The sequence below is a fragment of the Labrus bergylta genome, chromosome 17, assembly GCF_963930695.1.
Source record: "Labrus bergylta chromosome 17, fLabBer1.1, whole genome shotgun sequence".
Lineage (NCBI taxonomy): Eukaryota > Metazoa > Chordata > Actinopteri > Labriformes > Labridae > Labrus > Labrus bergylta.
Window position 1 is genome coordinate 22,259,655 of NC_089211.1, and position 25,584 is coordinate 22,285,238.

The 25,584-nt window shown below is 40.2% G+C and overlaps 3 protein-coding genes across 3 annotated transcripts in view; 1 reads left to right on the forward strand and 2 right to left on the reverse strand.

Annotated features, from left to right (window-relative positions):
* Positions 1-7,964, reverse strand: part of cwc27 (CWC27 spliceosome associated cyclophilin) — a 29,511-nt gene extending 21,547 nt beyond the window's left edge. The window contains exons 1-10 of the mRNA XM_020648686.3: positions 7,746-7,964; positions 7,395-7,491; positions 6,835-6,947; positions 6,553-6,696; positions 6,292-6,390; positions 6,098-6,201; positions 5,716-5,785; positions 4,957-5,036; positions 4,820-4,856; positions 4,573-4,730 (exon numbers count right to left, since the gene is read on the reverse strand). Of these exons, the coding sequence (XP_020504342.1) occupies positions 4,573-4,730; positions 4,820-4,856; positions 4,957-5,036; positions 5,716-5,785; positions 6,098-6,201; positions 6,292-6,390; positions 6,553-6,696; positions 6,835-6,947; positions 7,395-7,491; positions 7,746-7,787 (944 nt within the window). The 5' untranslated portion in view covers positions 7,788-7,964. The remainder of the gene's footprint in view (positions 1-4,572; positions 4,731-4,819; positions 4,857-4,956; positions 5,037-5,715; positions 5,786-6,097; positions 6,202-6,291; positions 6,391-6,552; positions 6,697-6,834; positions 6,948-7,394; positions 7,492-7,745) is intronic.
* Positions 7,965-8,570: 606 nt separating this feature from the next.
* Positions 8,571-15,633, forward strand: ppwd1 (peptidylprolyl isomerase domain and WD repeat containing 1). The gene is made up of 11 exons (XM_020648687.3): positions 8,571-8,734; positions 8,851-8,953; positions 10,275-10,378; positions 10,774-10,894; positions 11,004-11,451; positions 11,548-11,738; positions 13,069-13,261; positions 13,359-13,540; positions 13,619-13,700; positions 14,310-14,492; positions 15,413-15,633. Exons 1-11 carry the CDS (start codon positions 8,602-8,604, stop codon positions 15,554-15,556), a joined length of 1,884 nt encoding a protein of 627 aa, XP_020504343.1. The 5' UTR covers positions 8,571-8,601; the 3' UTR covers positions 15,557-15,633.
* Positions 15,634-15,690: 57 nt separating this feature from the next.
* Positions 15,691-25,429, reverse strand: trim23 (tripartite motif containing 23). The gene is made up of 11 exons (XM_020648683.2): positions 25,274-25,429; positions 24,400-24,562; positions 22,583-22,704; positions 22,172-22,450; positions 20,822-21,004; positions 20,464-20,679; positions 19,924-20,058; positions 19,674-19,803; positions 19,475-19,585; positions 18,105-18,229; positions 15,691-18,001 (listed from the first exon to the last, which is right to left on the reverse strand). Exons 1-11 carry the CDS (start codon positions 25,370-25,372, stop codon positions 17,822-17,824), a joined length of 1,743 nt encoding a protein of 580 aa, XP_020504339.2. The 5' UTR covers positions 25,373-25,429; the 3' UTR covers positions 15,691-17,821.
* Positions 25,430-25,584: the final 155 nt, after the last annotated feature.

Here is a 25,584-nt window from a genome sequence, read left to right on the forward strand (position 1 = left end):
TCACAGCAAGACGAGTCAAACTAAACAGGACCTGCCTTCATAGATATGACTCATCTTTTAAAGTGCCTCTTAACTTGCTCAGCGCAGGTACAGAGCAACATTATTTGGCAACTTTCTCGTGAATGTGAACAAGTCCAAGCGTTTTGCAATCAGAGGACATCGCAGTGGAATATCATCTGGCTGCGATGTCGGATAGTTTGGACCTGATGTAAAAACTATTTTGGTTTCAGGGAGAATCCAGATTCCAAGGTCGTCTCAGCACGCCTGGACTTTGAGGGGAAGAAAGACATTAAGTATTAACTCCCCCATCCCCCCCCCCTCCAACTGAGACCTGAGTGCACTGCAGAAACCAAAAAACTGATCACACATCGAACACTCAACATGAGAGTTTTAAAGAATTATTCTTAGGGTTCAACGATGAGCTCTGTTTTTTTATACATATATAGATTGGGGTTTAAATGACTCATGGGAAATTAAAGGAATTGAATTGTTTTACTTCAACAGCTGGGATGAGCTGTGATGGCTGCAACGCAGAGGAATGACGACACACTCAGCTGACGAGACGGTACACCATGTTGGATTCATGACAACTAGACGAGGATATATTTTGACACAATTTTTTGAGAAAACTTGGAAGACAAGATACATGACTGGAAAAATAGTACTTTATCTGATTGAAAATCAAAAAAAATGTCACAAAAAATGTCTTGTCTCTCGGTCTGTACCCAAAATGCTGCCATGCAAACAACTTAAAATTGGCGGGTGCATCTTCTATGGTAATTTCTAGTTCGACATCAGACTCTGTTCGGCCTGCTATTAAAGGTATAGCAGACAGTTGCTATACATACCAGGCCAATCAGAATCGAGTATTTAACACAGCCGTGTAATAACCTGGATTTAAGTCACTCAGGCAGACAGAAAGTAATCGATTATTTTGTTAAGAGTTTTAAATTAGTTACGAAACAGACTGAAAATAATACTGATGGCTCTGTATGACCTTCAGAAACAAAGTAACCATCAATTAACCATCATAACGTTATTTTCTAATAATCGTAACTACTGTTGCCGGGTAGATGTCTGACCATGTGAGCTGCAGAAACATCCTTTGTTTACATTTTCACGACAGAGAGTTGTAGTATTGAACTGTTAAAAGACAACAGGGTGAACATCAGAAAACACTACGTACACATGTACAAACAAGATCAGCAAAGTGTCCCACATGATAACAAAAAAACAGAAAAACCAAACAAGGCGGTGGTAGGCAAGCAGATCCCGTTTTCAGCAGGTGAAAATGACTGCTGTTGTCAACGGAGTCAGGTCACTTTTGCGCCTCCTGTGAACCGAGTGGTACATCTGTTCTCTTTGCTGATTTGCCCACCAGACATGTTGTCTGATGAAAGATCTTATCCTGTGTCAAATCAAATGCATCACTAATTCAATGAAAAGCATAAAAAGGCTGCTCCTGCTTAATGCTGTCAATCCACTCATATGACACACAACCCAGGGCAAGGGATTCACGCTTTAAAAATAATAAATCTTGCTCCTGACAGTTTCATTTTCTCTAGAAGGTCATGAAGAGGCTTAACTATTCATTTCAGTCTGTTTCATTACCAGCTAAAAACTCTCGACAGGAGCTTTAAGAGGGGGTGTAAAAGCTGTTTCTGGTTAAAAACACACTTTGTTATTCTCATTGTGAGGCAAGAACAACATGTTATGCCTTAATTTTAGAGACAGGACAGTGGATACAGTCAGAAACCAGGAAGAGTGAAAGAGTGAGAATTGACATGCGGGAAAGGAGCCACAGGTCAGATTCGAAACCCGGGCCGCCCGCTCTTGAGGACTTTAGCCTCTGCACACTAAACGCTAGGCCACCAGCGTCCTGACAAACAGCCCTTCTAGTGGATAACGCACACTATCCCTGAAATGTGAAGGCATTAGCTGGAGTTATTAATAAACTCAAAAAAATATGTCAAATATAGAGCCCTGTTTCAAAAGAAGAAGAAAAAAAGATTTGCCCTAACGAAAACAAAAGTCCCACATCAGTAAAGTCAATCAGACAGAAATGAAAACTGCTTTCAACATCCTCTCTCCGTTTTTCCCAGGTGACCAGACACCAGTTGGTGTTCCCTCCTCTGCTCACAGAGCAGCTGAAAGCTCAAAGAAAAGCAACAGTGGGAGAGCAGAGCTCACCCTGCAACAATGCCCCCTTTGTCCCGGGCTAACACTGTACCTACCGGCCTGCTCTTTGATTCGCTGCCAAGACAAACCACTGTGTTGGGTTACAGTTCTTGTAGCAAAACAATCTGCGCTTGTGTTTAATATACTACAGTCTGCCTGCATTGGGCTGGCTGTCAGTCAGGACACACACACACACACACACACACACACACACACACACAGAACTGAGCGGGCGCCCTCTCTTTATCCCATTAGCACTAATGAGAGAAGGGTATGTTGATTACGTGTGTTGAGGGCTACCTGTTAAGAGGATATGAAGGAGAGATAACTAATAAGCATCAAAGAGAGATGAAAGAGAAATCACTCCCTCGTCTCTCCTCGCCTTTCGTCCCGACGCCGTCTCACACACCCTCACCTTCCACTCTCACCTTCACACACGCACCGTTTGCTTCTAGCAACAGAAAGTAATTTGGTTGGAGTGCCAACATTCCTGTTTTCAAACAGAAAAAAGGCTCCACTGATGTCGGTCCAGGAAGCTGCAACGGAGAGTTGTAAGTGTTTGTATGTGGACGCGTGAGAGAAACACAACTGGAAGGTACGGGGGTCCAGTGGCTCGCCGTTAGCTCAGAGAACGCCACGAGAAAGTGGAGCATCATATTCTCTGAATGAGTCTCTCTCAATGGAAATGACTCAAACGTCACACATGAAGTGAACATGACCAAATGGACTGAAGCTGTCAAACCTAAAAGACCACATTTGATTTGACTTATTACAACTACATGACTGATATTTCTTTCATCCGTTAACCTGCTCTGTATTTCATTTTCTTCTTTTCTATCTCTACCCCTCCGAGGGGAAGGCTTCCTGTGTTCTTTTCTAAATCAGTTTACGTCATGTAATGTGGAAAAATCTTTGAAAGAGTTCAATTGTTAAATATACGGGGAGCCTCATATCCAACTCTTTACGTTAAAAAAAAAGCTCCAATGTTTGAAAGTTTGAGGGAAGAGTTTTGCAATTATTCTGAGATTATATGAAATTATGAATGTGAAGAGAATGCTTTTTAAAAAAAAACCAAAAAAAACTGGATAAACAAATAGTCTGTATATCAATCTTTATGTGTATAGCGACAATTCACCATATCATCTTTTTTAATCTTTAGATTTATTCCTTTTTTATTCTTCTTAGTGATTTAATTCTTACTTATATTTCCTTTTTGTGCTTTTAATTTATTTCATTGATTTCAGTTTTGTTTTTCCTTTCACTGCCTCTTTATCGTTTTAACGTCTTCTTTTTTGATTTCTTATTCCTTTAATTGTTTTTATTTTTCCGTTTTATTCCTTCATATTGTTTGTATTTCTTTTTATTCCTTTTGCTTAAAGATATTAGGATCTGCTAGTCTTCTCAACAAACCTTCCATGTCAAGTGTTTTCTATTAATGAAGTATTAATGGGTAGGTTAACTAATAATGTAAACAAGCAATATGATGGTTAAACATGAACCATCACCATGAATCACATTTAGAGCCCGTCTGTCGTCAAGCCAACCCTCTGATATGATCAACACTCGCTGGATCTCAACATCGTTCGTGTTTTCAATCACGCTGTAAAATACAAAGTTAATTGGTGGATTCATTTGTACATGAAGCTGCTTCTGGAATCCAACCACTACCTATAAAAAAAAAAGACACAACAACCCTAAAGACAAATCTTTACCGCCCTTGAAGGATTTACGGCTGTAAAGATGCAGTAATGATTGTTTTTAGTCGGCCCACAGTCGAGGAGTGTCCAAATATGAGCTAAATCCTTCCCTATGTTTCAAGATGAACTCCACGAACAGCTGAAATTAAACGATAAATCCTTAAATCCTTTGCACATCCAGCAGAAAGGCCAAACGTAACCTCAGTCTGTTTCTCTAAAGTGAGAATCAGCTGCTGTCCTTTAAGACACTTGATCGATTATTAGATGATTGGTTGGAGGAAAGACGTTTGGAAATGTCACCTTTATCTCTGTCAAATGATCATTTTCTCATCAATAGTTGACATTTCATTGACTTAGTAATTCTTAATAATGAAATAATGTTGTTATAATGTTGAATGAAGCAGCCCCTCAATCAGTGTTCAGTAGATGTTGTAAATGAACCATCTAAAGCCCGGCTGCTGTCTCTGTGGAGAGAGTTACTTCATGTGCTGGTCATCTTTCCGCTGTACAACACAGCTCAACAGCTCCCCCACCAGGTTGTTACATCTTATTACAAGTGGAAGAACAGCTTTATAAATACCTCTGAAGCTGTTAGTGACCAAAGCTGAAGTCAATATGTACAAAACAAACCTTCCATCTGTCAGACAAAAAAAATCACAGCAGAGACTACGATTAAAAAAAAAAAATGCAGTTTTACCTGCGGCTGCTTTTCTTCCCTCGCTCTTCTTCACTGAGCTCTGCACCTTTTTCTTTCTGCAGCTTCTTACTGATGAGCTCCCTTATCTTCGCTTTCCTCTCTGAGTCTTCATCTGTATCATCATCATCGTCGTCGTCGTCGTCATCATCATCATCCGTCTGGAAGAATACAAGGAGATATAACATCAGAGAAAATGACGTCTGTAAAGGAAAAAGATCAAACTTTTCATCTTCACAGGTCGACATACCTCGAGCGTTTCTCCTGATGCTCCCTTCTTCTTTTTCCTTTTTTTTAAGAAAGAATATTGGTTGGTAACACAGTGCTGGAGGAGTTGTTTCTTTGATGTTTAATCTATATTTATGTATATATAGTCATTGTAGTTACTTGTCCACTGCTGGGACAGAGCTCAGTCTGGGGTCGTCCTTCAGGAGGTCGTGGCTGCTTTTGCTTTTTCCCTTCAGTGTCTGAGCGAAAAACCAAACAAACCAGAGAAACGTTTAATAAACCTTTTTAACTGCAGAGTAATCTCAATTTCTGAAACTCCATTTCATATTAATACGATAATTCAAATGAGATTCAAATTTCCACTGAAGAGCCAAACGGATACTGATCATGGCTACCAAATGTAATATGGTGAATGAAGAGCTCCCCCTGCTGGCTGGCTGCAGTATAGGTCATGAACCCTGCCTCCTCTATGTTATCAGACGGGACACGGGGAAAACATTCAAACTAAAATACACTTCAATAAATGTTCTCACACCACGATTATTAAGCTGATTTATGTCCATGTGTTCATTTTACTGAGAGCTTTGGCTTTAATTTGATATTCGATGTGAAAAAGAGCGGGAGTAATGGTCATGCAGGCACGTTTTTAAAGGCTAAATAACTGCGATCATACTTTTCTTCCAAACATGGAAAAGGCAGTGTTTAGTTTTACTCTTCTGTATCCTTGTAAAAACCAAATAATACAATTTGTTTAGGAGATTATACACCTTTTCACGAGGATTATATTCCTGTTCTGCCAATAAATCCCCCTTAATTTGACACACTGGTTTATAATCTGCCTGAGAGTGAATGGACACTGAACTCTTATTCACTGGCAGCCAGCAGCAGAGAGACGACAGCAGTTATGTGTCCGAGTACCTGGCTGACTTGATTAGCCACCTCCTCTTCTTCTTCAGCTTCCTCTCCAAACGACAACAGACTGAAGTTCCTAGAAAATTCAGAAGCATCAGCAGAAGCAATCCTCAAACTAAAAACAGATTTCAGTCGAGCCCTAACTATAATTATCATCATCATTATTGTTATTACTATTACTGGACTGCTCATTCCACGTTTGATTGTAATAATAATACAAACAAATCACATTAATCTTTATGTTTTGATCATTTTTTTCCACTTAAAGACGTTTTTGATGAACATGAACTTTCACTTGCTGCTTGAGCACGTGTTGCTGCTTCACAGTTACACACACACACACACACACACACACACACACACACACACACACGATCCGATGACTCACTTGGTGGCTTTCGACTGGGATTTCTTCCCCTCCTCTTTATCTTTTTCCTTTTTGGCTTTCTTTGTTTCACGAGGAATGATGTCATCAAAAGGAGAATGAAGGACCTGTTAAGAGAAACAGAAATAAAACAGGTTTGATATCACTAAAACGTACGACTTGAAAATGATCAAACCAGCAGAAGAATGAGTCAATACCTCGGTAGTTTTAATCTTGTGGGGATTCAAAGGTCTTTCGTCGCCGTCACATTCCACTTCTGCCAACCTTAGCATATTATAAACGGTGTCTCCAGTCACCTGCATTGGACATTAAGAAAAAACATGCAGAAATCGTCACTGGTCGTATTATTCCATGTGTGTGTGTCTGACGTGGGTCCACGCAGGATGGAAACATTTCCCATGTCAGATATCTGTGCAGAATAAACACACAGAGGTCACAGGTAAGGTGCTCAAATGTACCTTTGCGAATATGGTGTGTTTATTGTTCAGCTCATCTGCTCGTCCCAAAGAGAAGAAGAACTGACTGCCGTTATCATGCGGTCCAGCATTTGCCATGGCAACCAAACCTCTCCGGTTAAAGCGCAGCCTGGAGTGAAACTCATCCTAAAAAGTAAAAATACAAACATCAACAAAAAGTTACTCCAGTTTTTTTTTTTGTTTTGAAAGACTTGTGATGAGTTTGATGTGCGATACATTCCTACGACTGATTCAGACGGTTTGAATAAGGAGTCAGAGTCTGACCTTGAACGGTCGGCCGTAGATGGACTCTCCACCTGTGCCGGTTCCAGTGGGATCTCCACCCTGAACAATGAACTCAGGCACCACTCGGTGAAACGGCGTGCCGTCATAGTAACCTAGAGGACGAAGACGTATCAGACAATAAAATCACATTTTTACGACTCTTTGCACGCACGTTTCAAGAGGTGTTCTGGAGATTAACGTGTTATTTGGTTCATTAGAAATAATATAAATATGGGGCGCTGGTGGCGCAGTGGTTAGTGCGCGCCACGGGTTCGAATCCAGCCTGTGGCTTCTCTCTCTCTCTCTGATTTCCAACTCTATCCACTGTCCTATCCCTCCATTGAAGGAACAAAAGCCCAAAAATAAATCTTTAAAAAAAAAAAAAATAATAATAATAATATAAATAAATCTACAATATATTTACAAATATCAACACTGATGCAGAGTTTTGTTTTGGCGACTGATACAGCTGTTTTTAAAGTCCTGCAGCATGTTAAACACACAATAAATCCCTCAAACACAAGATAAATCAAATCTTTTAACTAGATATGAAGGATTACCTTCCATGCACAGTTGCACAAAGTTCCTGCATGCTTTGGGAGCTTCCTTGGACCACAGCTCGATGTCAATGTCACCTGCTGAGGTTTTCAACAGGACCTGTGGAGAAGAATCACAACGCGTGGCCTTTAAACGACACTTTAATATTTATATTTAAAATGTTTTTCTTCATTTGACACAGATTGCTTACACTGCTGCAGGACACACACATGACTTTAGAATAAACAGCTTTATCAAACTAAGTATAAACATCACATCCAAGCACGATTAAGGAGTTCTGCTGCACATCCTAAGATTTTTAGGATTCAAAATTAAACCAGAAAACGTTAGAAACAGAAGAAAGTGGCGCTCACCTTTCCATTAGTTGGCGGCTCCTGGATGTAAATATTGCTCATTCTTACTCTTACGTCGTGTTTTTCCTTTCAGCAAGAAACTATAATGTTTCCTATTATTGTTGTGAACCTAACAGTTTGACTCTGTGGGTGCTGTTTGATAAATCTGCTTGCTTTACAAGATTACAAATACTATACTTTACTGACTACAGCCATCTTGGCCATACATGTGAGCGCATTGTTTACTTCCGAGTAAGTGGGGGGGGGTGGGAAATCAAAAGAAATACACTATTTATTTTATTATTTCCGAATAGTAATGTTTAATTAAGTTTCTCAGCTGCCGCGTTATATTATTTTTTTTTATTATTCTATAAAAAAAAAATCAACTTTTTAATTCGCTTTGGTGACGAAAGAAAGCAAAGCACTATTGTTGACTCCCCTGTCTAATGTTGATTTTGGTTTGCCCCAAGTGTTCCAGGACAACTGGTCCTCGGAAACAAATGAGATGTGTTGTTCCGCAACAGGAATACTTAAATTAAACCTAGGCAGACATTTTAAAGCACAATAAAGACAGAAGTCAACAGCAAAAAAATAATAATATATTTTAAGCCCTAAAACTATTATTTCTATACATAAATATATAAATAAAAAGCATCAATTCATATAAAAAAATACATTTATAAATTAATATATTTTGTCTATAAAAAAATGACACAGAAATAAATAGTGAATACAAATTAAACACGTATGTAATGTCTTGTTGACATTACGGGATTAGACTTTTAACAAGTTAATTAAACATTTACTCAACAGAGCGTCAAAGGCGACAACCGGAAGTACCGTAATTCGGAGCGGACCACACGGAAGGTTTGTAGCAATGGCGGCGGCTGAAAACAATGTGGAACTGAAGCGAAAAGCAGAAGATGAACCAGAGCAGGATGGAGACGGAGAAGAGGAGGAGTGGGTCGGACCCATGCCGAGTGAAGCTTCCTCGGCCAAGAAAAGGAAAGGTGAGTTTCAGACAGTTAGGTAGTTCTTTATGACACATCCGGGACTCCCACTGAAGCTATGCTAACATGCTAACTGAACTCCCGCTAACTCCGGCATGTTTTTGTTTTTTCTTCAGTTCTCGAGTTTGAAAGAGTTTATCTGGAAAACCTGCCGTCGGCTGCGATGTATGAACGGAGCTACATGCACAGAGACGTCATCTCACACATAGCTTGTTCCAAGTAAGTGATGCTTCCGAGTCAACTTGGCCATTGATAATAATAATAATAATAATAATAATAATCTAATAAAAAAAAATATAATAATAATAATAATAATCTAATAAAAAAAAATATAATAATAATAATAATAATCTAATAAAAAATATATAATAATAATAATAATAATAATATAATACAATAAATATATAATAATAATATAATAATAGTACTAATATAATAATAATAATAATAATAATAATGATCTAATAAAAAAAAATATATAATATAATAATAATAATAATCTAATAAAAAAATATTATAATAATATAATAAAAATATATATAATAATAATAATAATGATAATAATAATAATGATAATAATAATACTAATATAATAATGATAATATAATAATAATATTAATAATAAAATAATAGTAATATAATAATAATAATAATAATAATACAATAATAATAACGATAATAATAATAATAACAATCTAATAAAAATATAATAAAAACAATATAATAATAATATAATACAATAAATATATAATAATAATAACAATAATAACAATATAATAATATAATACAAAAATATATTATAATATTAATATATAATAATATTAATAATAAAATAATAGTAATATAATACAATAACGATAATATTAATAATATAATAATAATAAAATAATAATATGAATATATAATAATAATTATTTATAGGTTATATATGTTATTATCAGTAGGGCATAGGGGGCTGGGATGAGGGATGTCATCACGTCATTATGACACAAGTACCTTGTGTTTATTTCAAATTCAAAGTGTCAAGCATAAAAGTTTTGTTAGCGCAAATCAGTGACAATAATATACATTTATTAAAATTGGTACAAGATATAAATGCTTCCATGCATTTTTTAATTACATGCATCAAACTGCCTTACAAAGGAAGATGGACAGTTGTTTATTACCTGTAATATTCAAAAGATAATCTACTTATTCAAAGTTGAATGTTTCCTGTCAGAGTCTGAAAAGCTGGGTGACGCTTTCATCTACTCAGTCTACCTTGAACTGTCCTTGCTGCTCCTTATTTTGGCTTATGTTGCTGCTCTATGTGTGTTGGAATTGCTGGCTCATTGTATGTATGTTTGTCTACTTTGAATTTTTAGCATATTGAGTCCATGCTTGTCATATGAAATTTGCTATAAAAATAAACCTGACTGCTTATTACACAACAGCAGCAAAATGATAAAGACATGGTGAAGGGTTTAAGTAAGTTGGCTTGACCATATGTCTCTTCCCCTCCTGCTTTTGTGTCTTATCAAAGTCAATATTCTTCTTCCAGGACAGACTTCATCATCACAGCCAGCGCCGACGGCCACGTCAAGTTCTGGAAGAAGAAGGAGGACGAGGGAATCGAGTTTGTCAAACACTTTCGAAGTCATCTCAGTAAGTGTTTGGATTCACAGAGGTGCATGAAGGCCTGCACCGAAAGATTATTATTAAATTACTATGAAGACGTGATCTAATTTCCCCAAGACCAAAAGCATCATTTAACTCAAAGATATTCATATAACTGACACAGAGAAGTCGAGACGTAATGAAATATTTATACTAGAATTTTGAATAATAAAGTAGTATATTTGTGCAACTTTTAATATCTTAAACATATGAACTGATCAATTTAATAGTTGCCTCACAGTTGGAAAATCTTTGCCGTGCACGTCTTCTTTTACATCGATGGGCAAGCTGATAATTTGCCACCTCTCCTTCATTTAATTTCAGTGTTTGCACACGATGTTGTAGGAACAGATGTGACATGTTGTTGTTCCCTTGTTGTGCAGGTGTGATAGAAAGCATCGCAGTCAGTTCTGAAGGCGCTCTTCTGTGCTCTGTTGGCGACGACCAGGCCATGAAAGTCTTTGATGTTGTCAACTTTGACATGATCAACATGCTGAAGTTGGGGTGAGTCTAAATAAGAAGTAAAACGTGTGTTTAATCTCAACATGAAAGCATTAACAAAGATGCCTCTCTCCTGATGTAAAGAGTATTTGTTTGGTGTTTCTTTGTGCAGCTTTCAGCCGGGCCAGAGTGAGTGGATTTACAACCCAGGCGATGCCATCTCCACAGTTGCCTGCTCGGAAAAATCCACGGGGAAGATCTTCGTCTACGACGGGCGAGGAAGCAACCAGCCGCTCCACGTCTTTGACAAGATGCACTCCTCTCCGCTCTCCCAAATCCGCCTCAATCCCAAATTCCGAGTCATCGTCTCCGCCGACAAAGCGGGAATGCTTGAATACTGGACAGGCCTCCGGAATGAATTCAGATTTCCCAAATACGTGAGCTGGGAATACAAAACAGACACAGACTTGTATGAATTTGCAAAACACAAAACGTATCCGACCAGCCTGGCGTTTTCTTACGACGGGAAGAAAATGGCCACCATCGCTACGGACAGGAAAGTCCGGATCTTCCGCTTCCTGACAGGGAAGCTGATGAGAGTGTTTGATGAATCTTTATCTGTAAGTCCTCGCCTCACACATTTGTTCTGCACAGGTATATTTACTGATGGTGCGACTTCGCCGTGCTAACACCCGTACGCCCGCTCTGTGTGTCAGATGTTCACAGAGCTGCAGCAGATGAGGCAGCAGCTTCCTGACATGGAGTTCGGGAGGCGGATGGCTGTGGAGAGAGAGCTGGAGAAGGTGGACGGGATCCGACTGACCAACATCATCTTTGATGAGACCGGACACTTTGTGCTGTACGGCACCATGCTGGGCATCAAGGTCATCAATGTAGAAACCAACAGGTATGTTCATCAGAATCAGATTTATTGGCCAGGTAGTCTTACACACACACAAGGGATTTAACTTTGGTGAACTGTGCTGTCTTAACCTAAGATAAGATAAGATATACTTTATGCATCCCAGCAGGGAAATGTAGATGTTCCAGCAGCCAACATACATACAAACACACAACACAACACATATATACACAAACATATCCACCCATACAAAAAACATGAGCCCACAATACAGTTTGATATATGATATATGCAACTGCAAGTTTAAAAGTTTAAATGTCTTCTGTCCTTGCTTATGTACAGGTGCAACATTAAATATCAACAATAAACATAATAAGAAAAGACTAATATTTACATGACTAAATATGAAACAGTGCAAAAGATGCTGAAGTAACATGATAATAATGATAAGAAGGAGAAGAGAGTTCCCCATGAACTCTAAAGTTGCCTTTGGATCAAGCTTTGAATTTAATTAATTGATAGCACATGTTGTTCCTTCTTACGGCTAATATCTTGCGGAATAATGCTGAGGTGTTCGTATTTATTCCCAGTGATATTTTAGAGTTAATTATTGGAGAACATGTACAAAAAAATTGAAGTCTTTTTCTGCACGTTGAAGTCTATATTTATTCTTCGGCGTTGGAAATTCTTTCTTGGATCTTTATGACACTGCACTATAAAATGTGTTCGTCTGGGTTACATCAGGGGAAAATGTATTTTCTAATGTTCCGTGATGTAGCTCGAAGGTTAGCCTCCCATTCTTGGTAGCAATTATGATTTCCCCTCTCCTCTCCCTGACGTTTTGTATTCTTCTCATTTCTTCTCCTGCACATGGTGGAAGTTTAAAACACCCCAAACCAGTATATGTGTTAAAATGGTATGCTCTTTATTGAGGTTTTGTTTTATACCTCTTTAATAAACACACACACACAGGCTGACAGAGGTTATGATGAAGATAAATAAAAGAAAGAGCGAGAGCCCCACATCTCCGTGCTATGAACTACTGTTAAAGTTAGACTGAGGAAAAAGATAGGATCACACACTTACTCAAATGCAACAAAAAGTTTTCCTTTTTTCACAATCACAACGTTTCGACCCCGAGGGCTTCTGCAGGTGATCATTTTTGAACAAAGGAGAGGGGGCGGGTGTGACCAATGTGCTGTTTTCTTCACTGCCCTGCACCTACTTGATGTGCGTCGTGATGCCGTTTCATCGCTTTATTGATAAAATGAGTTGTTGATTGTTTACTTGAACGTTGAATTAGTCGATCCGTCTGTCACATGACCTTTGTTGTAGTGAATGTATTATCACACATTTGTCTCGATCTCGTCTTCAGGTGCGTGCGGATCCTCGGGAAGTTGGAGAACATCCGCGTGGTCCAGCTGAGCTTGTTCCAGGGGGTCGCCAAGGCCATGCAAGTGGCGGCGCCCACCGTGGAGATGAAGGCCTCGGACAACCCGGCCTTAGACAACGTGGAGCCTGACCCCACCATATTCTGCACCGCCTTTAAGAAGAACCGCTTCTACATGGTGAGAGAACAAATCGAAGGTGCTGCAGCTGCATCGTGTCGCTCTGCTTTCAGTTCCTGATGCATTATTCTTTTTTTTTTTTTTACCTCGACTTAAGTTCTCAAAAAGAGAACCGGAGGACACTAAGGGCGCCGACTCGGACAGAGACATCTTTAACGAGAAGCCCTCGAAGGAGGAGGTGATGGCCGCCACGCAGGCTGAGGGTCCGAAGAGGGTGTCAGACAGCGCCATCATCCACACCACCATGGGAGACATCCACATCAAGCTTTTCCCAGTAGAGTAAGTTCTAGAAAACACCGGGTTCTATTAAGAAGTCTCCTTTACACTCCACTTTAACATATCATCTCTCGTTTTTAGATGTCCCAAAACTGTGGAGAACTTCTGCGTCCACAGCAGGAACGGTTACTACAACGGACACATCTTCCACAGAGTCATCAAGGTATGTTAGTGATGTGTTTGTAAAGTCATCTTTTACGACATCTTTTGGTTTCTTTATGACTTGATTCACGCACTGATTGCAGAGGCTGCTATGTAAAGTGTCCACCAGTATTAGCTAATCCCATTCATACACATTTATACACCACTGAAGAAGTGGGAGTAAGGACATATTGGACATGTTTCTGCATGAGCTGGGGATCGAACCCTGGACCTTCAGGTTGAGCGAAGACAACGCTACCACTGAGCCACAGCCGCCCCTAATCCTGATTCCTTCTTATGACCACAAAAGCAAACAAGATAACGACGGAAAAGACTGACTGTTCATCAGAAAAAAAACTTACAACCCATCTACTTTACAAAATCAGGAAAGAGATGACATGTATTGTTTTGTCCACAAGGAGGCGCCAAAGTTATTGCAAATTGAAAAATCCTCACAGGAGCCTAAAAAGAGAACACTGTTTCTTTAAAAAACAAAATGTACTAATTTTATCCATTTTTAAGTTACACCACAAAACAGGTTTTAAAAATGTTCCTGTTTCAAAAACAAGACAAAAAAAGTCATAAACCAACTAAGCTGTGATTTACTCTTCTATGTTTTTTTTCTGTGCAGGGTTTTATGATTCAGACAGGAGACCCCACCGGCACAGGAATGGGAGGAGAGAGCATCTGGGGGGGAGAGTTTGAGGACGAGTTCCACGCCACGCTGAGACACGACCGCCCGTACACGCTCAGTATGGCCAACGGAGGCCCCGGCACCAACGGCTCCCAGTTTTTCGTCACCGTTGTACCAACTGTGAGTTCAGCTGCTTCATTTGTAGTTCGTAGTGGAAACCCCTTCTCAGCACGTCTGATTAGATGTAGTGTCAGGACTCGTACGAGTCGAGCCACAGAAGTAGATGACCCAGGACTCCAGCTAAGTTTGATAATTAGTTAGTGATCAGAATTATAATGGGGCTTATTCACATACGTTTAATAAGCCATGAAGTGCATAAAAAGAAACCATGTATTGTCACAGGGTACCAGATTTTTAAACTTAGTTGCTATACTATTTTAAAAAATTTATTGATACCTGTTTGGATACCACGGCAACCAAATGTCCAACCCTAGGCATTAAATATTGAGTATTTCTTGTTTTTAATTACGGTACAAAGAAATGCAGAAATGTCCTTCACGCTGTCTAAATTACACAAATGCATTGCAACGTTTTCATAGCATATTTGTGAAATTTAGACCTCCGTCCCTCTCGTCTGCTCCACTTAGCTTTTGGGAAAAAAATATTACTGGCAGATCTGTTTTCTTTAAGCTTTTCTTTTTTTCTTATATAATATTTGCAGATTGGTTTTAAATTGTGTTGTAGTCAAGGCTTCACTAACCGAGACCGAGTCAAGAATAAGACAATAAATATCAATGAAAAAATCTCATCTCGTGTGCAGCAGGCTTGGCCCTCATTTAGACCGTAACTCTGGAAAGTTTTCAGATTACCTGGTGATGAAAAACAAACTGCATATGAATTTAAGTTGTTCGTTCTTTTAGAAAGGAGTGTTACCTTCTAATCACAGTGCTGATGTGGAAAACACCACGTCATGTGCTCTACCTGATAAAATATTCCAAAAGAATTCGACCTTCAATCTGTGAAAGTGCTCAGACGCTCTTATTATTCATTTAAATTATTAATCACATCGTGTTGTTTTTTTTTTTTCCTCCGTCCTGCAGCCGTGGCTCGACAACAAGCACACCGTGTTCGGCAGGTGCACCAAAGGCATGGAGGCCGTCCAGAGGATCTCCAATGTCAAAGTGAACCCCAAGACGGACAAACCGTACGAAGACATCAGCATCATCAACATCACCGTCAAGTGATCGCACGGTCTCCGTCACTTCCTGTACAGCAATGTCTCTTTTTTTTATTTTATACCAGATTAAAGAATGATGAGTGACTGTGCTTACTGAAGATTCTTCAACCACTCAAAAAAAAAAAAAAAAGAAGCAGACCATTAAGTTCAATTAGTTTATTTTACAGCATCACATTATGAATAATTTACAAAAAGCCATCATCAAGTCGACTCGTAACAAAGGTTCCGATGCGCATTGTGCTTCTACGTTTCAGAAACAAAAAAGGAAACAAACGGAAAGGTTTCACAAACTATGTGGAAAGGCTTTTCACACGTGCATGTTTTTCAGTTTTATACATACAAATAGTTAACATTACATAGCAATGAATAAAGACAAAATCAAAGTCAAAACGACGGTTTTCTTAAGAATCACAAGACGAGTGTGTCAGTGTTAGGATCCATATTTCACTACGTTTCACATTAGAGCTGAAGGCTGGAGACCAAAAAAGGTGTACGTTTTCATACGCACACACCGACAAACAGGACCTGGTAGGTGTTTTAAATAGTTTTCACAAGACATTTAGTTTTTGCAGCATTCATTTGCGTCTTAAATCAAAACCGGTAGAGAGAGAGAGAGGCAGCAAACGAGTGCATGCCACACAAATCTGCGTGCGGCAAACTCCACAAAGCAAGAGGCAGAAATCCATGCGTGAACAGATTCCTTTCCCCCCCCGACTCGTATCAAAGTTCACGCTCATAAATAAGTTCAGTAAACACGTCTGTAACAGAAAACAACACTACATTTCAAACAAAAACCCCCAAAAAACTACACATGATGTGCGCCATTTCAAGACCAGCTGCGGCTTTAAATAGGTTCATATAGCACACGGGGGGAGAAAAAAACCAAACAAACGCGTAAATAAAAGACGCTGCTATTGATTACAATAGATGTGAAGGCAAAGTCTGAACGTTTGAGCATCAGTTTGAAGCCACAGAAACTCTTTAACACACACACAGAGAGAGAACCGTCTCAAGTCCCGTCTCGCTTACCTGCAGATATATACGGAATTAAGCGTAAAATTGTCATGGGCATGTTGCCATGGTTACCATTAAAAACTACTGGATGTTTTAAGTTTACTGTCACGCACAGAGGAGGTTATTATAAATGACAATATGAGAGGAATTACTCGAGTCCACACTGTCGGGGCACGATGAGCGTTATAAACATCTACCGAGCTTTAGTTACCTAGCTTAAGATGTCGGACGAACACGCTGGGAGTAACGAGGAGAGAGAGAGAGAGACAGGAAAGAAAGCAACGTTTAAGCTGGCTCAAAATGAAGCAGTTTGGTAGTCTAAGAGCGCAGTTTGTAAACCACAATCCTATTTTTTAAAGTATTTCAGGGTCAAACTGACTTTAAAGTAGAAAAGGTTTTAGAATTGAGCCGGTGGATTTCTCCGCCTGGCAGCTACAGGCTGCTGTGGTGAGGTACCTGATAAGAATGCTGAATTAACCTTTTTTTTTAACGTTTTAAATTAAGGTAAATGAAACGTTTGACTGCTAAAAACAAGCAAGGCTATAATTCTTCACCAGAAAACACTACCGTCACATGTACAGGTCAAAATCTGCAGAGGTACCACTTTTGTCCACGGTTCCTTAAAAGTTCCTTTTAAGTGCTTTTTTTTTTTTTTTTTAAGCAAAAGTCACTCTCAGATTATTTGAACTGTCCGTCATTATTACAGAAAGGATCCCGATAAAATAGTATTGGTTAGTTTAGTGTTATTGTGCATTACATGGATATTTTATTTGATCTGATAAAAACCTTAATACAAATGATCAAGTGACTGATCGAGAAAAACAAGAACTTTAAGGAGATTTGATTTTGTTCTGGCATATTTGAATATGTTGCAACAGTTTTAAGCTGCCGGCTGAAGCAATAAACTGGATTAATTCCATATTTTTTGGTAACTTTTGGTCATTTAGACCCTGAAATATAAAAAAAAAATAGGGCCAAAGTTTAAAGATACCAAAGTTCCCATTTCTCTCAGCTTTTTAGAGCCAGAGGTTGGCTCCTACTGCAAGACGGCTTTGTCTGTTCCATCTACTGAATCAGTGAAGCAAGAGAGAGAGAGAGAGAGAGAGTATTTACATCTTTGTGTTCTTTGCGCATAGTGGTGCACAAAGGAGGAAAGATGAGGAGGGCGGGCTGAGAGCCTTTTGTATTTCATGTTTAGGTTCAGTTGTTAGGAGGGGAGGGGGGCAGAGTCAGTAGAGACGTAGAGCGAAGCTGACATCTAGGCGACGTCCAGGACGCCAGCAGCCACCAGCTGTCTGGAGAGCCAATCCAGCCCCTCGTGGAGGCCCATCCCACTGCGGGCGTCGCAGCCCTGAATGTGCCAGCTCCTCCCGCAGCACAGCTTGTGTAGGCTCAGCAGCTCCGTCATCTCCTCCACAGACACGACCCCGGGAACGTCCTGCAAAACATTCAAAATAAAATAAAAAGATGATCCAGCTCGGCACCAGCTGAAACTTCAGATTGTGAAGAAGTGAAATGTCAGGGTGTGATTCTGGTGGTACCTGTTTGTTGGCAAAGATGAGCAACAAGGCGTCCCTCAGCTCTTTCTCCGTCAGCAGTTTGGCCAGCTCGCTGTGAGCCTCCATCAGTCTGTCCCTGTGGCAGCTGTCAACCACAAACACCACCGCTGCACACACACAGGGAAAAGTCATCATTCATCAGAACTTCACCATCCAAAGCCCGCTACATAGACGACACATCTCAAAGCAGATCTACTTCACCTGAACTTAAAAACAAACATAGAAATGAACTTCTAGTGTTTCAGATATTAACAAGAACTGCAAGAACCCGCTCCCCTCCCTACAGTAACCGCCATATAGAAAATGATTATTGAACACAGAACAAGACGAAAAGTTCCCAAAAGGTAAGTGTGCACATTAACATGACGTTTTTAAATCACGGAGCACTTGAACTTTCACGCTCCGTTCTGAAAAACAGGAAGGAATGTCACTTTTTTTGGTGAATAAAAATTAATCGATCCTGTAAGAGACAATTTCCTCAAAGGGTGTCTTAAAAATAGTCTTTTGTTCTGCATTCAAACAGTAATACAGCTACCCAGACTATATTAACGGACATATAATGCCTAGAAAAAGAAGTCTTAGTCACACCTCTTGGACTTTTTAATATATCTATAGCCAATTAAATCAACACAGACTTAATCAGGGATGTGATTGGCCATTAAAATATGATCCACCCCCCCCCCCTGTTGTTTCTAGGAAGTGGGCAAAGTTCATGGTGCTGCATGGTTGCTATAGTAACCAAATGAGCTTATGCGTCTCAAACACTTTTTTTTTTTTGGCACTGTTATGTAGATGTAGAGTTCATATATTGAATTAATCAACACAACAGGGATGTTATTCTCAGGTAAATCCATTTCTGACCTGAAGAAGAGATCCACTTGAAACATGGATTTCCAGAAAAACACAAAAGCTGTTTTGAGAATTAAGAAGAAATTCAGAGCACCCGCAAGCTTTCCTGCTTCTTTGTCCGATGCCAATAACACGCCTGATATGAAGCGTATTCAATCATTTCGGTTTCTCTTGTGAACAGAGTGGTGTCAGATTTTTGTTTATGTAAGAGAGCTCATCCAAACTCAGGCTGGACGAGGCGCTCCGGTCTGATCAGGATCAGATCCACATCCTTTTTCTGCCCTCAGGCGACTTTTCCTTTACACTGACACTGCAGATATATTTGATATTCAAACCACCGCACTGGGGGAAAAAAAAAGTGTTTTTTGAATATCAAAATGAGCTAAAGAAAAAAAAAGCCTGCAGAGTCCGTCACAATGTGTTGATGGGATTCTGAATTTGAATCCTTTTTGCATATTTCACATATACACAGAACAACATGTAAAGTTGAGCACAGACGTTACCTTGAGTGTTCAGGTAGTAGTGTTTCCACAGAGGCCTCAGCTTGTGTTTTCCTCCCACATCCCAGATGGTGAATTTCAGATTCTTGTATTCGACCGTCTCCACATTGAAACCTTTCAAAATAAAAGCTTTAATTTAGAACAGTTTTAAAAAAAAGACTCTTCTGAATGAGTAAGCGTATTTTAATGTCAGAGGAAGTACCGATGGTTGGGATTGGCTGCATGAACTCATCCTGCTTCAGCTTGAAGAGGATGGTGGTCTTTCCGGCTCCATCCAGCCCCAGAGTGACAACACGGATCTCCATCTTTGGACCAATGTGGACCCGGTTGTCCTAGAAAAGAAAGGAAAGTCACTTTTCCCTTTTTTTTCTTCAAATATCACCTGAACACATCCAGGGCTCTCTACTGTGAGCGATCGGTTTAGCACAGCGGTGTGTGAGGACAGTGTGTACCTTGGTGAAGGTGACGGGGATGCCGGCGTCCAGCTGAATGTGATCTGCCAGCTCTGTGAACTGATGCTGCTGCTTCTGAAGCGTCTCCAGCAGACAGTTGATCTCCTGCTTGGCCAGCACAACTCTGCAGTCGTCCTGAAAGAGGAGGGGAAGTGACAGAAATCACTTTTTACTGAAGTCTTCTTTCAGAAACTAGATATCATCAGTGATAAAGATGTTTCTCTTTACCAGGAAGTTTTTGTTTTATCTTTGATCATTTCCTCTTTACTATCTTTATATTAAGATGACATACTTTATTGTCATTGTGTGCATACAACAACATTTTGTTTGCCCAGCTGCAAAGACATCAAATATACAAACTGCAGAGAAAGAATTTTCCCAATCTTGCTCGTTTTCTTATCCTCCAGCGCCGCTTAGAAACTGAATTTGTATTTTGGATGAAAGTCATTTGATTGGGGCGCTGGTGGCGTCTCTCTCTCTCTCTCTCAAAGGCACAAAAGCCCAAAAAAGTCATTTTGTTGAAGTCGTCTTGTCTCGTACCTGCTGAAGAGTCTTCTCACAGTGCAGGCAGGCCGTGGACACCTGGGACAGCAGGATGGTCATGTCCTCCTGCTGCTGCCTCAGCCAGATCAGCCTCTCCCTGACGTGAGCGTCCACCACGCTCAGCGCCATCTCCTCCTGCCGACACAGCGTCTCGTGGAGGTCCGCGAAGTAAGCCCGCACACATGAGCGGGCGCTCTCTGCCGTGCCAGGGACCTGATGGGCAGACACGGGGGGGGGGGTTAAGTAAATAGAGGAAAGGGTCTTCTTCTGCAGCGGCCTTTTTCCATGTCTTACTGAGCAGCTCAGAAAAAGATCTGGGCGGAGTGCATGTGTGAACAGAGAAACAGCGTCTTACATGTTCAGTGTGTGCCATGCCGACTCCGTCCTCCACGATCTGCTCCCCTCCCTCTATTTGCTGCACGATGCCCACCAGCTTCCTGGAGTACTCGGACACTTCATCTGTGAAGGTGCGGATGCAGTGGGCCATGTCCAAAATGGACGCACGGATCTGATTGGCTTCAGTCTCCAGAACGGCGTGCTGGAGAGAGAGAAAGGATGGAAACACATTGGGCAAAATTTGACATATTTTAGGATCCCAGAAAAAAAAAAAAAAAAAAAAAAAGGTGTTGGAATAGCTCCAGCAGATTTCTTCAGCCAGCAGCTGTGAAACAAGCTGTAACGGCTCTGGATGTCGTCCCTGCAGGCGAGGGAACCAAATTAAAGTGTGTTCACTAGAAGCTGCCAGTGATAGAGGTATTACAAGAGTCTCAACCTGAAACATTCATCTCTTCAAAGCCACCAAACTCCAGCCGTCATTCAGCTGTATTTTGTGTCACTTCTAAATGTTTCAGTATGAAACAGTACATTTTTGCTCCTATCTATATTAAAAAGGAAATAATCTAATCAGAAAAGGTAAAGGGGGTAATTAATGGATTTGAAGTGTCTAAAAATGTAAATTCTGGTTGGCGTTTTTTTGTTGTGGATTTTTTGAAAATTTCAAAAAAATCAGAGAATTGAAAAAAGACGTTGCAATGCATTTGTGTAATTTAGACGGTATGAAGGACATTTCTGCATTTTTTTTGTACCGTAATTAGAAACAAGAAATACCCAGTATTTAATGCCTAGGGGTGGAAATTTGGTTACTACTTTGATTTTTCTGTTTTATCTTTCATGACAAGAAGTTCACTGATTTACACATTCCCTTTCCCGCCTCGACTAATCTGTCAGTTTGTGGTATTGTTTTGTTTTTGACCCAGGCTGACTATTTAAAACATCAGAGTCACACATCAAAAAAACAAGCTTAACACAGAACAAGGCAGCTGTAGACCAGCAGGTGGAGTTTCAGGGTTTGTCAATGGAGTTTGGATGCTTTGAAATCAGGAATGTAACATCTATTTCTGCTTTTAGAAAAGAAGGTATCATTTACACAAAAAGCTCTTTAGGTTACATTTTCAGAGACTTCCCACAAACTACTGTGCACACCGCGCTCAGTCAGTGCCGCACAATCCTTCCACAGCAGGCACCACGGTCTGTCAAAAACAATCTTTTAGTGTTTATACCGTTATCTGGTTGCAGCCATTACGGCCTGTTTCCCTGCAGCGAGCTGAACCTTTTCATACCAATAGTTAGGATCATCAAATGTCAAAATATATTAGTTTAAAAAGTAGGGCCCGGCTTGTGAATTCCATAGTTCCTGCTGGACTACCTTATGTCCCTGGTGCTTGCCGTACTCCTTACACACGCAGCACATCAGGGGCCCGGACTGACACGGCTCCTCCAGGCACACGAACTCGATGGCGTGGACCTGGTGCTGCGGGCACAGGGTCTTCTCGTGAGGCTTGTCGGCCAGCGGGACGCGGCGGTGTTTGGCCAGAGTGCGGGTGGAGTGGGTGAGCTGGGAGCATTCGGCACACAGGTGGGTGGCGCACACGGTGCAGTACATGGAGGCCGTGTGGCTCTCGTCCTCGTCACAGCGGATTATACACTAAGACGAGAAGAAGGGACAGTTTGTGAAACAGTGTGAGTGCTTTAGACCAGCAGGGGTCGGATGATTTAACAGAAAACATGATGCAGCGCTGAGTTAGACGACAAACATTAAACATCTCCGTCGTCTTACTTCTCCCATGCCCTTCAGAGCGTCCTCCGCCATCCCCGACTGGTTGGAGGCTCCGTTCTGGAGTCGCTCCAAGAGCTCAAGCAGGGCAAAGTTCTTCTTCAGACCCCAAACTCCAGAGTCCCCTAAAAATGAGAGGAAAAAGAAAACACTGTAAGACAAGAAGAGCTCCTCCCTGACAACAAAATAAATGACAGTCTGAAGGAAAACAGAAAGAACTGCTTCTCTCCAGTCATCACTTCACACTCAGGTTTCTGTAGCAGGTCTTATTTTTGGTAGTGTTTAAAGGTGTGTTTTCTATCCTCTCAAAACCAGCTGAATACGCCCAGTATTCCTTGCTCATTGCACTTTATCATTTTTATCTGGATGCTGGAGCATATCTTCATCTCTGCTGGGCTTCATGTACTTATGCACTTGATGTTTGGATGATTTATTAGCGTTGTTTATGTATTTGTATGTCTCCAGCTGCAAACAAATTTCCTTGTGGGGACAATAAAGATACCTTTGACCTTTGACCTTTGAGTATGTGTCCACATTAGAGCCCAAATAATATGGTTTTATTGGGAGGGATTATCAATATGGCAGTTTTTTTTATTGTGAAAGTTTGAGCTGGAATTTTTCCAAGAACTGTAAACAGAGTTAGCACAAAGTTCTCTAATATGCTGTCAATGTTTTGGTCCAAAAGTTTTCAAGAATAGAAACACATAAAACACAGAATCTGATACATGTGTGATATGCCTACTGGAGGTCTGACTGTGCTTAAAGTTGACCTTAATGTCGATTTAAACACAAGAATGTTCTCCAGAAAATAAGGGAAGACAGAGAGCTACAAACCACCAGGGCAAAAAAGCTGGACATAAAAACAAAAATCACAAATACCAAAAATACACGCGAATAAAACATTGTAAAACATAACACATAATACACTACAACACAGTTACACATTAATGTGTCAGAATAAACTCAATTTGAATAAATGCAGCTCAGTCAGGGGGATTTATGATCCAGGATTTACTACTGTGACAGAAAAGCATTCAGTTCCTGGTGCAGCTGTTACCGTGTAGAAAGAGATGCTGTGATGCTAAATGAATTAATTTAGTATATAAGACCAACTTTTAAAACATCTTTCACCTGGGTAATTTTAACATTCAATATGATGCTATTAGATAATAAATACCTGTTTCTTATCAATCTTTCTGATAAATGCACATATCAGAAAGCACATAATACATTTGGAACAGTTCAATACAGAAACGCTTCAAATGTATTTGTGCAATTTAGACAGTGGGCAATCAAGGCTTGAAATATTTGGTAAGTAAAAATCAAGAAATTGGACACAAATTAAGTTTGATACATCAAAATAAATAATAGAGATTGTAAGGTTTTAAAACAATGCTGTATTATTAGTAATTCTGGGGTGCAGGTGGGTTAGTGGTTAGGTTGCGCCCCATGTACAGAGACTATAGTCCTATCCAATAGAGACAAAAAGACCCAAAACAAATATATATATATATATATATATATATATATATAAAAATTTAGAATTTTGACAACCCGATTTCCATACAGGAGCTTTCAATCAATCTAATCTGCAGTCATGATTTCAGAGATAACTGCAGTTTCTGATTTGAAGATGTTCTCTGTCAGTTACATTCTTGTCTCTTGCTGGTTTGACCTGATCGTCCAGACTTTCACCAGACAGACGAGACGTGATGTGTCAGGTCTCAGTGCCTCAGTGAATCTAATAGTCATGGCTTTTTCTTTTAAGATTTTAAAGGAGCAAAGCTTGCAAAAAAAATCTGATTTGACGTTTGACTTACCCAGCTCAGTGACCTGTCTGTCGAAGGGGCAGCGGACCGCTCTTCCGTGGAGGGGCAACCGGGTTAGACAATCATGGCACACTGTGTGACCGCACAGCAAAAGACGGGGGACCTTATCTCCTTGGAGGGAGAAGACATCCTCACAAACACCACACTCCAGCACCTGCAAGTGAATAAAACAACATGATAAGCTTCCAGAAAACACTTACATGTACCAGAAACTAAAGCAGAAAAAAAAAGCTGAGATATGTTTAACAGCCTGCACCAATTTTAATATTTACATGACGTAATGCAGATGGATACTCTACATGGAAAATTACATAAAAACAATAAAACAATAAAACAAAGAGTCATTGAGGATGTCAGAGCTGCAGTCACCTTCACTAAATGTGTCACTTTCTAGACACGATCTTTACACAAATACTAAGTCGACATAGAGGGTTTAATAGAGAAAACCAGGTGCTAACTTGCATGCAAACTGTGCTGCGACTTTTGAAATCAATCATGTGAGCCCTGGTTGCCACACAGTGGAGCTGCAGGCTGCCCCTGAATGGCACCAAAGCTCATGCAGACCACAATGTGAGCATTCTGCACACACCAACAACACCAGGCTGAAGAGTGTGCATTAATACATCTAAGTTATTTAACAAATAAATAAGAAGAAAATAATCCTGATGTGATTTTTACACATATATCTTGCAGAGTCAAGCATGATAGACTTGTCTGGCATCCACTGCGGACAGCAACGCCAACGCAGCAGCTAACTAGCCTGGTGATGATCCCTTTGTGCAAACTAACCCCCCCCCAAAAAAAACACAAAGCGAATCACTGCAGGTTTGTATCGTGTCCTCTATTCTAGAGAAAGCAGTACAACCTTGACGCTGTTTCCACTGGCCCCCCTCCCGTGTCGGATGCAGGGCTCCATCGTCGCTACAGCGCCCTGCTTGTTTATTCCTGCTGCAGCAGCGGCCATTCTTGGACGACAGGCGGAGACGACTGAGCAGGTGCAAGATGATGCCTCCACAAGCACTTCCGGTTTCGCTCAATCAAGCGTTATTTTTGCAAAATCAGTGCCGTTGGTTCGTCCTCCTGTTTCGTACTTCTACTTGATCATTTAATGTACCAAACTTTATGTGTGACTTATTTTACTTTCTTGATCAGATAGCATCACTTTCGAGAATTCAA